At 43.0% G+C, this 12,682-nt stretch overlaps 1 protein-coding gene across 1 annotated transcript in view; it reads left to right on the forward strand.

Annotated features, from left to right (window-relative positions):
- The window catches only part of LOC149447428 (uncharacterized), a 123,031-nt gene that overhangs the window by 84,476 nt on the left and 25,873 nt on the right, over nt 1-12,682 (forward strand). The window contains exons 11-12 of the mRNA XM_089652547.1: nt 8,282-8,349; nt 12,326-12,475. Coding sequence (XP_089508673.1) covers nt 8,282-8,349; nt 12,326-12,475 — 218 coding nt within the window. The remainder of the gene's footprint in view (nt 1-8,281; nt 8,350-12,325; nt 12,476-12,682) is intronic.

Consider the following 12,682-nt stretch of genomic DNA (forward strand, 5'->3'; position numbering starts at 1 on the left):
ATGAGGGTTTGATTATACTCTTAAGGTAAAACTAACTTTGGTTGGAATATAGACAAACCTCTGCAGACCATGTGCATACACACACAATTTTAGTAAACTTCATTGCATATTATTACCTGCTTATGTTCTCCTGATACTGAGGCAAGCCATTGCTATAACGTCCTGCTTCTGATCATTGGACCTTAACCACTTGCCAACCGCAGATAGCCGAATGACGGCTTCACTGCGGCCGGCCAGTTCTGGGAGGGCGTCATATGACATCTTCCCAGAACGCGCCCTCCCGCACGCCCCCGGCGATCTCGTGGTCGTTATGTCCTATGGACATAGCTGATCACATTGATGTGGTAAAAGGCCAGTGATTAGCCATGTCCAATGACACAGCCGATCACTGGTAAATGCAGTTGCCCGTTATCGGCTGCACTTTACTCACACTGTCACAGCGTCAGGAAAGTACTGCCGATAACCGGCAATTGTCAGAGGAATCGACATCGATCATCAGGGCACTGATGATCAGTGTCCTGATGATCGGTGCCCAGCAGTGCCACCCACCTGTGCCTGTCAGTGCTGCCCATCAGTGCAGCCTCCTCAACGCACATCAGTGAAGGAGAAAAAAAAATTACCTGTTTGCAAAATTTTATAATAGAAACAAAGAAAAAAATGTTTTGTTTTTTTTTGCACTATAAACAAAAAAAGAGCAAACACCCAGCGGTGAGTACATACCACCAAAAAGCTCTATTTGTGTGGAAAAAAAATGATAAAAATTTCATATGGGTATAATGTTGCATGACTGCGCAATTGTCACTCAAAATGTGACAGTGCTGAAAATTGGGGCCTGGCAGGCAAGTGGTTAAAGTGGTTGTAAAGGCTGAAGGTTTTCTACTTTTAATGTATTCTCTGCATTAAGGTAAAAGAAACTTACAATAGCAATATATATAATGGAGCAATAGCTCCACCCTCTAACTTTTACCCAAGTTGTATTGATCCAGCGCTGTGCCAGACTTCAGTCCTTCTCTCCCCTCTCTGTGCTCTCACAAGCTTGCTGAGAGCAGCTGGAGTCATTGGCTCTTGCTGCTGTCAGGTAAATTCTGTGAGGAGGGGGGTGGGGGCAAGCTGCACTGTGTGTGTCTATGGAGGCACACAGCCCAGCTCGGGGAAAAAGAGCATGGAGAAGAGGGGGCGCCAAGAACACCAGCAGGGGACTCCACAGAGCTGGTAATAAATATGACAGGATTGTTTTGTAGTTTGTTTTTGTTTTTTTTAGTCCCTTTTTTATGAGAGGGCCCTGCTGCAACTTCTAAAAAGGCTTCTAATTTGGTGAGGAGGTCTGCTTAAATGCAGTCAGTCCCAGGGATGTATAGGAATGAAACCTGCATCCCTTTGGACTTCTAGCATTCTTGTCAAATAGCTCACTAAAAATCAAGAGACTGCAACAAACCTAAACACAGTTGGGAATGCCTGGATTTTTAGTCTCTAGCTTTGTGCAGACTTCTGAGAAAAATGGTGACCCCAGTCATATAAGCCAGAAGTATCATTTCAGGAGTGATCTCTATGCAAAATGTAGAGATTTCCCCAGTATAGGTTTGAAGAAAGCAGCGTTTATGTTTCTTTCTCTTAGTAATTTTAGAAAATGTAAAGCTGGCTGCACACAGAAGTAGGTAATTTCTAATGGCATTAAATTACAAAATGCTTTGCTTAAGGATTCCCAAAGCACTAAGATAGCACAGCAAATGGAAGGTTGGTTTTCTGTTCAATTTGTCTAATCAAAACCAGACTGTCTGAAAAGGAATGTGTTACTGCTCTGATGTTCCTTATGGCGGGGTTTCCACGATTACATTGTGTGTGTTGGTGCACTGCATTGCCAGACATTTTGAATGCAGCGCTTTCCTTGCATTGGGTTTAAAAAAAAAACAAAAAACGGATTTGATGCGCTTTTGGCCATGCCGTGGTACTTCAGCAGCTCAGCTCAAAACAAATGTTCTTCCTTAATGTAATGCACTGTAAGTAATCGTGCTATATATGAATATGCAGTATTTCATTTTTACCTGATTAAATAATTTTTTATTTAGCCCTGATATAACACCCGCCCTTCTTGATATGTTTTTAACATGTAAAGTGTTACTAAACCCAAGGCCCTGCATTCACTATATCTGGTCTCCCACAGTACACAGAATGTGGAAGTGTAATTTTAATCATTTTTATATTAATAATTAATTTGTAATAATTAATTTGAAATATAAACTGCTAAATACCTTTTGCTCATCAGCAGTTAGAGCAGTCTTGTGACTTCTATCAGCGTCCAGCTGAGCACTGGTTAAAACTTGTAGGAGGAGGTTTCATTCTGCTCTAGAAGGATGCAGAATCCCTGACCTTTGTCTGGACAGTGCTGATTGGCCCTGACATGCACTCTCCTAAGAGGGAAAAAAAAAGAGATATAAGTTGGGCACCGGAAGAAGGGGAGAATCAGAAGACGGGATCAAACAGCATTTTTACACATTGCAGAGGATTAACCCCTTAGGTTCAACAGTGAGTATAACAAGCATGCTTTACTGCATATACAGACTGATTTTACTGTTGTGGGTTTAGTAACGCTTTAGGGGAGACACTTTTTAGGATGGAAACGTCTTTAGTCAAGATTGTTCTAAATGTCTGGAAGAATCTTCTATCACCAATCATGGTTACTTCAGCTAACAGCAGACTCGAGGAGAGCGGCAGTACATGCTAAGATATCAATTTTGATTTCAATTATTAATTTTTTTCAATAATAACACCACACATGTCACAGAACCAGACTAAATAAATTCTTAATAGTTCTTTGCGTACCACTGGTGAAATATTCAGAGACTCAGGGTTATGCAGCTATCTTTAGGAGATTGGAGCTTGCAAACAAAACTGTAGAGCAGCCCAGCATAACGTTTCCCACTCCCATCATGCTTCAGGTTTTTGCTAGTGTTCTTAGGAGTTTCGACATCTTCTCTCTCTACCTTAAATTCTTTATCCTTTTTTTTTGCACTTTTATCAGGATTTTTTTTTGTCTAGAAAGTTTTTCTAGAGTAGCTTCAGAAATAGTAAGCTCTGTGACGGACGCAAGATCGCTGCCACCAATATGTGACGATCACTGTCACCAATATGTGACAACGCGGCGTCCAACCCCAGCCCTTCTCACCAAACTCGTGACCGAAGGACTGACCAATCTGAAACCGCGATGTCATGTGCATAACAATGCTGCACCCTGCACAAAGATTTTCCAGCTAATTGGACCACAATCTATGTACCAGCAGCCTGAGCGATTGTTACTGGGTCAGGTTAATTACGCAATTAACCCTTCACGCTGCCACCACCTCCTTTTTGTACAGAGAAAGAGGAAACTCGACAATATCCGCTGTAATACTATAATGGTTGAGGTAATCGTCTGTATAACACGGTCACCGTAGGCCGGTTATATAGAGGGTTAAACAAACACTGTAGCGCTCTTTTTAGAGGCAGGAATTTGTAAATTGCAATAAAGAGCTATAGAAACAGTTCAACACTTTCAGAAGGAAAGATTTATTACTAAAAGGTCAAACAGGTGCAATAAAAATATTTACAGAAAAACGATGTAACTAATATATATATATATATATATACAGAGACAACAGCACAGCAAAGAGATAACAGAAGGAGGTTAAAGGGTTAAAGTACTTGCCATTAAGTCTTGGATTTAAGCAGATCAAGTTTCAGAGCAGAAGGGTGCTTTGATCTCCCTCTGTTTCGATGGTCAACGGGAGAATTCTTCAACTTAGCTCTCTTAGGCCTGACAGCCCATTTTGTGGTCCCCCAGCAGGGGGTGTCTCTAAAGCCAAGGACCAATACCTCATTTAGTGAGGGATGGTCTGGGTGGATACCTCAACTAGAGCCAAAATCTCTCATAACTCCTATTATGGCTCATAACTTTCCATATGCATAAGTGACACTCCACCCGTGGGTAGTTTATTATGCAGACACGTCTGAGGATTGATTAGATATGAAATATGAAATTCTACACTGAATGGTTCACGATATCTACTTTTCTGCTTTTCTATGTTTTCCAACCATGAAGAGTAACCTATCAAACTGTTCGCCTCCTCTTGGCCAATCTGACTATATGACTTGTTTTTATGTAAGTCTCTCATATTACAAGATATGAGACATAGGGAAAAATGGATTTTTAAAAAGGTTATCTGATTTCCTGCTTCTCTGGAATGCCTTGAACTCCTGGGAAGGCTGTGTTATCTTTTTACGAGGTGTTAAATTGTACAGCTCTGGTAGACAACCCTACATTTCGCTCAGAAATGTTTTATAGCTCTGGGGTTCCCTGCTGTGCTCTGGCCTGTGACACTTTTTAACACACAGGCCATACGTCAATGTGTATGAACAGAGAGCAGGGGGGGGGAGAATGAGGGGACAAAAAGGAGATTTAACAAAATGGAGGCTGCGTCCTTCACTGCGTGTACTCTTGTTACAAACTCACTTTGCAGCTTCTCTGTATCAGCTGATATTCGGCATTGCTTTGGAAGCTGCACCTAGACAAAAATTGCAGGGCTGGCCTGCAATGTGACCTCCAGGCACTGAGCTTTGCTGAAGTTGTTCTTCAAGTCACTTATGTGTACTGCCTGAAGCTACCCGCAGGGCACTTTATAGGTCCAGGGCTGTACTGCACTCACCTAGTGGAAACCAGTCCCTGAAGACCATTTGGAAGGTATTCCCAGTGGAGGAGTGAGGTCTGTCTGATCTTTTCTAGATGGCCCCACAAGAGCTGTGATCCAGACCACAATCGATGAGTATGAAGGGCTTTTCCAAAATGGGTGGATGTTTGTTGACCTACAGTGAGGAACAGAAGTATTTGAAAACCCTGCGATTTTTCAAGTTCTCCCACTTAGAAATCATGGAGGGGTCTGAAATTCACATTGTAGGTGCATTCCCACTCTGAGAGCCAGAATTCTGATTTCCTGAATTTTTTTTTTTTTAATTCTGTCTCTCAAAGACCTGTTACTGTGCCTTTTAAAAAGTCCACCTCTACTCCACTCATTAATTTAACTTAGTAGCACCTGTCTGAGCTCTTTAAAGACACTTGTCCACCCCACAGTCAGTCAGATGCCAACTACTACCATGGGCAAGACCAGAGAGCTGTCAAAAGACACTAGAGACAAAATTGTGGACCTCCACAAGGCTGGAAAGGGCTACGGGGCAATTGCCAAGCAGCTTTGTGAAAATAGATCAACTGTTGGAGCAATTGTTAGAAAATGGAAGAGGCTAAAGACGACTGTCAGTCTCCCTCGGACTAGGGCTCCATGCAAGATCTCACCTCGTGGGGTATCACTGATGATAAGAAAGGTGAGGAATCAGCCCAGATCTACAAGGGAGGAGCTGGTCAATGACATGAAGAGAGCTGGGACCACAGTTTCAAAAGTCACTGTCGGTAGAACACTACGCCGTCATGGTTTCAAATGATGCATTGCAGGGAAGGTTCCCCTGCTCAAGTCATCACATGTCCAGTCCCATCTGAAGTTTGCCAATGACCATCTGGATGATCCAGAGGAGGCATTGGAGAAAGTCATGTGGTCAGATGAGACCATAGTAGAACTTTTTGGTCTAAACTTCACTCGTGTTTGGAGGAAAAAGGATGAGTTTCATCCCAAGAACACCATCCCTACTGTAAAGCATGGGGGTGGTAACATCATGCTTTGGGGGTACTTTTCTGCGAAGGGGACAGGACGACTGAACTGTATTAAGGAGAGGATGAATGGAGCCATTTATTATGAGATTTTGAGCAACCACCTCCTTCCCTCAGTCAGAGCATTGAAGATGGGTCGTGGGTGGGTTTTCCAACATGACAACGACCCGAAGCACACAGCCAGGATAACCAAGGAGTGGCTCTGTAAGAAGCATATCAAGGTTCTGGAGTGGCCTAGCCAGTCTCCAGACCTAAACCTAATAGAACATCTTTGAAAGGAGCTGAAACTCCGTGTTGTTCAGCGACAGCCCTGAAACCTGACAGATCTAGAGGAGATCTGTGCGGAGGAGTGGGCCAAAATCCCTGTTGTAGTGTGTGCAAACCTGGTCAAGAACTACAGGAAACATTTGACCTCTGTAATTGCAAACAAAGGATTCTGTACCAAATATTAACACTGATTTTCTCAGGTGTTCAAATACTTATGTTCCGCAGTGCAAGACAAATACATTCTTTAAAAATCATACAATGTGATTTCCTGAATTTTTTTTTTTTTTTAATTCTGTCTCTCAGAGTGGGAATGCACCTACAATGTGAATTTCAGACCTCTCCATGATTTCTATGTGGGAGAACTTGACGTACAAAGCTGTCCACCATACTGCCCCGAACTACATCACTGACCTAATATCCAAGTACCGCCCAGCACGCACACTCCGCTCCTCACAAGACCTCCTTCTCTCTAGTTCCCTGGTCTCCTCCTCCCATGCCCGCCTCCAGGACTTCTCCAGGGTGTCACCCATCCTCTGGAACTCCCTGCCCCAACCCATCAGATTATCACCTACTCTCCTCTCCTTTAGGCGCACCCTGAAAACCCATCTCTTCAGGGAAGCCTACCCCACCCCCTGCTAACTTGCCTCCCTCCTCCACTCTTCCTACCACTCCATCCCCCACAGCTATCTCCTCCTGTGCCACCACCCCCTCCCTCCTAGATTGTAAGCTCGAAAGAGCAGGGCCCTTGATCCCCTCATGTTTTGCATTGTATTGGTATTGTTCTGTCACATGTTCTGTCTCCCTTTGTAATGTACAGCGCTGAGCGAACTATTGGCGCTTTATAAATACTGTATAATAATAATAATAATAATAAAATCGCAGGGTGTTCAAATACTTCTGTTCCTCATTGTATAAGCTAGCTTTCAATCTCTAACTTGGCCCTGTTTCAAGTTATCTCATATTTTATCTTCTCCACACAGACTAATAGACTTTCAAGCTGTCTTGGCTTGGCTCATTAGTCAGGGGTCATAGACATGGCTCTGTGTAGAGGAAAGGTTTCAGGGTTTCTTTGAAAATCTATTCAGTGTTTTCAAAGCAAAATGGGACATTTGGTCCATACTGGATCTTAATGTTTGTCATTGCCTATCTTCAGGTGCAAGAAATCTGCAAGGTCAGTCATTGCTTCAACACTTCCTGCCTTTGCTGTGGGCACACAACACTACCAGATTGTTTCCTTACTTTTGGACTGTCCACTGCACTTTGGGTATTCACAAACGTGCTGCACCAATGCTTGCTCTGGTTCACTCCCATTATGGTATAATTGGACAAGCTTGCTGTTGGAACAGTCAGCACAGACCCCTCCAGCCAATGTCCAATAGACTGTTCAAACACTACGGACGTTCAGGTGGCTCAAGAAAGTTGGTGTGGGAGCATGGAAGGATTGCATGACGAATGCCTGGGAAGGAGTCCTGAATATCTTAATGCAGGACATTTGGTCACCAGAAGAGGGTCGTCTCAACCTTCTGAACTATGAGCAATTTGATAATTGCTTCAGTGCTGGAAAATGTAACTGTGGGGTCATCTCATTCAGATTCAAATCAAGGCTGTTCCATGATTGTGGCTTAAATCAACCAATGTGGAGGAACCAGAAATCTTGACCCTGTAAGAAGCCAAGTAGATTCTGGTTCAGGCAGTACTTCACTTGTCAATTTTACACATCAGTACATGGAATATTGAAAGACTTACTTGACAACATCTAGCAAGGTCTATAAAGACATGGATGAGCGATTTTTTGAGGTGGAGGAACCTGGGGCCTGCATAGAGTCCTGACCTCAACCCAATAGAACACTTTTGGGATGAATTAGAGTGGAGACTGTGACCCAGGCCTTCTCATCCAACATCAATGCCTGACCTCACAAATGTGCTTCTGGAAGAATGGTCAAACATTCCCATAGACACACTCCTAAACCCTGTGGACAGCCTTCCCAGAAGAGTTAAAGCTGTTATAGCTGCAAAGGGTGGGCCAAATCAAAATTGAACCCTACAGACTAAGACTGGGATGCCATTAAAGTTCATATGTGTGTAAAGGCAGGCGTCCTAATACTTTTGGCAATTGTGCGTGTGTGCTTACTTGTGTGTGTATCTATAATATAAATAATTTTTGAGTCTGAAAATTTGTTTTCATTTTATGGCATATCACACTGGTATAGATGGGTATATGTGTACGTGCATCCTCTTCTTCTTTTTTTTTTTTTTTTCTTTTTTTGTATCTGTTTGAGGTTATGAAAAACAAACTAAATGAATAATTGAATTGCACATTTACAGATGCTGGTGTGATTGACAGAGAGGATGGTCCTCCACCTCCGAAGCAACACGTAGGCCAGGAGGCTCTGGTAAGGAGAAGGATTACAATTCCGCTTGCTGCAATCACAGTCCTTTGCTGTTTCCTAGCTCATTGTCATGCTGCTGATATCTGACTGATAGAACGCTGCAGGGTGCTTTAATCCCCGTAGATTGCTTCCCGAGATTGTTCAAGGTCTCCGCTAATTTCCAGTCACGTCTCCTCTCAGTACGTGCTGAAACATATTGCTTTGTTTATTTAGACTCCTCATTATAAATATATGGATCATATAGATGTCTTGCACTTCAATACTACACTTGGCAAGAGGTTGGTTCCAGCCTGATGAGAATTTGGTTTAATTTAAAACCAACAAGCACTCTGAGACTTACAGTTCCAGATCTGTTCACATCATTCCCTCATTCCTTAAAGTGGAACTTCACTTCTCAACATTTACTATTTTTAATCCTTATGTTTCTAGACTTAGTAAATCGATAGCAAAGTATATTTTATTTGTTTTAAACTTTTTTTTTTTTTTTATATATTTTCTTTTTGCTACTTCCTAGTTTCCATGCCTAGGAAAATGATGTCCTATATCCCAGGAGACTTCAGGAGGGGAGGAGGGGTTTACTCAGCTAAGAATACCCTCCTGCCTTCATGCTTGAACTAAGCACAGAAGGATTCCAGGAAGTAAATGCTTCATGAATCATCTGCCCTTACTCAAGATGGCCATGTTCAGAAATGATAGGGGGTGTGTTTTTAAGTGATTTCTCAGCATAATAAAGCACAGAGATTTGGATGGATGGGGGATTTTGGTTTGAATATTAAAAAATAAATAGCGCTTTTTGATTTGTAGTGCTCAGATACAGTGTACATCTGCTTTAATTTCTATTTCAAGGGTCAGTTCACCCGTTGCTGATTGTCTCTGGTTTTGGTACATGCTATGCAGTTGGACTGCCAGAGATTTTTTTGCATCTCCCAAAAAACCTTCTGGCTGCAGCTCCCGCTTTATACTTGCGTGAGCCACATCTCACTCCAGCGGTGTGCATGAGAGCCACGGCTCTCCCGGGTCTCCCACTCCTCACTGGCTCACACAACAGCAGGAGCCATTCGCTCCTTCTCCCATCATTCACAGTCAGTGAGTGGAGAGCCAGGGGAAGGGCTCTGTGTGTGAATGATCACTGTCCATTTACAGGAGTGTGGCTCGAGAGTAAGCTTGCAAGCGTGTCTCCATAGCAAGAAGCTTGCTGTTTGGGGCACTTGGCTGGGGGGAGGAGCCAAGACCTCTGGCCAAAAGAAGAAGACCCAAAAAGAAGGGGATCGGGGCTGCTGTGTGCAAAAACATTGCACAGAGCTGGTAAGTATAACATGTTGAATACAACCTTTGACTTGCACAAGCGGATTAGGCACCACCGCTGTTCAGCACTACTAAGCAGAACACAGAGCCTGCATATTTAATGAGCAAGTATGGCTGCTTCCAAGTACTTACACATTTACAATCTGTACATAAAGACAAGTATATTTTAAATCCTTAAACCTCTGAAATGAGAAATGAACAAAGCATATCTCTATAGTGTGTACTAGCCTCAATCCAAAGCAGTATAATTTGTCTATTCTCTCCCTTCTCTGCTGTCTGCAGTCACTTTTGACAGTCAATGGCGATAGTAAGGAATCCTGGGAGAGCCTCTTTTCTTCTGGCACACAGCTGGTGATTGACATCCTCAGCTGTGAATGTTTCCCTATAAAACTGTGGAGGTTAATTCCCTCTCCAAAAATAATTTTATACACATCCACTACTTAATGTCCCTGTAGTGGGTTTTTCATAAAATTGTTTCTTATTGTGTTTTTGTCTGAACCTCTCCTTTTCCCCCTCACTTCTGTTTGAATGGAATGAGCATGTTAGTTGCGATCATGCAGACTGGTGTATGCACACTACAGATCCTATAGTCCCTAGTCCATATTTGATGCGAGCAATTAAGAGTGTGTGTCTACATTCCTACATACATTGGGACCATGGAGAATGAACATAGCTACCCTTTAATGAGAAGCCGAGTCACAGCAACAAAAATAATTGTTATATAATTTATATTTTTATTATTTTAGTATATATTTTTATATTGTTACATAATATTGAGGAGGCTGAGAGCAAAAGAAGGAACTTTTTTGAGTTAATACATGCTTAAATACAATTTTCTATTTTCTTTATTCTGTTCAGCATAGACAAAGCAAAGAAGACATAGCTTTTTACTTCTTTTGCTTCAATGACTGCAGAATTATCTTGCTCTTTTGGGAGTAGCTGTTGCATGCAGTTAGATGACGAATGACTGCAGCCTCAAGTAAATAAAATTCCTAATGTGTTCATGACTGTTGTGTGAATTTGGTTTAGCGTTTCTTCTTTTCTTTCCCTTATTTTAATTTCGCTCTGCAATCTTCTACAACCTATCCCAAGTAATAACTAGAGCTGCTTAACCTGTTCAGCCCACAATCTGTATATAAATGGTTTTATTCAATACCCCATGCTAAGGAGACATTTAATAAATGCTATTCCTTTTGACAGCTACCAGCCAACACTGAACAGTGTCTCCACTATCATCCCCGGATGTCACTGACTTCTTTGGTCCCCACTAATGATCAGGAACAATTAGAATTGTACTCAGTCGTGTGTTGGCTGAAAAATGGTGATCATATGCAATGTGTTGGTTCAGCTTGGACCAATGTAGCTACACATATTGCATACCTGTGGGATTCCTCTAGAACAGTGCTGGCGAATCTTTTAGAGACCGAGTGCCCAAACTGCAACCCAAACCGTATTTATCGCAAAGTGCAAACACTGCAATTAAACCTGAATACTGAGGTTTTAGTTTAGAAAGAACTACTCTTACATTAACATCATTGGGCAAAGGGACAAAGCTCCACTGACCGCCGGCACAAGGGGGAAAAGTTCCCCGGACTGCCGGCACAAGGGGGGGCACAGTTCCCCGGACCGCTGGCACAAGGGGTGGGGCACAGTTCCCCGGACCGCTGGCACAAGGGGGGGCAATGTTCCCCGGACCGCTGGCACAAGGGGGGGCAATGTTCCCCGGACCGCTGGCACAAGGGGGGGCAATGTTCCACGGACCACCAGCTTTTGGCCTGCTCAGAAAAAGGCATCTGATTGCATTTCCTACCTTGTGGGCCTGTAGGGGCTTCTGCTAAAATCAGTCCATATACGTGTGTGTGTGTGTATATATTAATATCGAGTCTCGTGACGTCATCACCTGGTGCCACTACTCCTTTATGAGCATGTGCATTAGCCCCTATGTGCGCGTTATCCGATGTTGGGCTGCTGGGCGATTTGGCTAGCGCGCTGATAAAGAGGGCCCGCTGCCGCATGCATGCCATGGGTTCGCCACCACTGCTCTAGAAGCTGGAAATCACTGTAGCATACAACACCGAGTGGCACCATTCAGAGATCGCTTTTGTATTTTTCAAATAATACAAAGTGGTCTCTGATTCAAGAAGGACGAGAGGCAGGGTGGCGACGCTTTCCACCTCCTCCACTTAAAGAATGCTTTGCATTCATTGAAAAAACTGCAAAGCTTTCTCAGAATGGCGCTCGTGCCCAGTGGCTGACCCCGTGTTCACAGTGCAGAAGGGCAGCCACTCGGCACAGGACCTGAAAGCTAATGGAGACCCCTGTTGTAGGGGTGTCTACTACAGTGACTTCCAGCTTCTAGAGGGTTCCCAGGCATAGTCTATGGGTAATTATGTTGTTCCAAGCTAGACTAATGTAATTATGCGAAAATATCCATTTCTGGAATGCTTCTTTAAACCAAAGGTGCACATATTTGGATTGTAAAGTGATTGTAAAAGGCAGAGTTTGGGAACGACTAGCTTGCAGTATTTCAGGCTCTGAATAGGTATTCCAGAAGCACGCGTTGCTGTAGACCAGAAGATTGTATACTGTATGTACTCAGAGACAGGATGAGGAACAAAAAGCCTTGGGTATTGTCAAGCTCTAGTGTATCTTAAGGTGCTATTTCTTTACGCAGGCTCCAGAAGATGCTGCTGATCCAGCCAAAGACCCCAACAATCAGGGTGAAGATGAGTATGAGGAGGCTGAAATAGATAGACCAGCATTTGAGGAGAAAGGAAATGCTGAAAAGCAACCAGTTGAACCAGAGGTGGATAGGAAGCCAATGGTAAATTTTGCTTCCTTACTCTAAGAGCTAAATTCCATTTGCCTTTAGTTTCCCTGAAATGCATATTGAGGAAAAAAGCTACAGAGGTTTCTGTAAGAAAATCCCTTTAGCGGTGTATAGCTGGCAGGTTTGTACAAATTGGAACTTGTGCTTCTGTGTGTGGCCACCTGTCCTCCGCAAAATATATATTTAAGTAAAGCTTACCAT

The sequence above is a fragment of the Staurois parvus genome, unplaced genomic scaffold (assembly GCF_062004578.1).
Source record: "Staurois parvus isolate SC_StPar_1 unplaced genomic scaffold, SC_StPar_1.0 ptg000686l, whole genome shotgun sequence".
Classification (NCBI taxonomy): Eukaryota; Metazoa; Chordata; class Amphibia; order Anura; family Ranidae; genus Staurois; species Staurois parvus.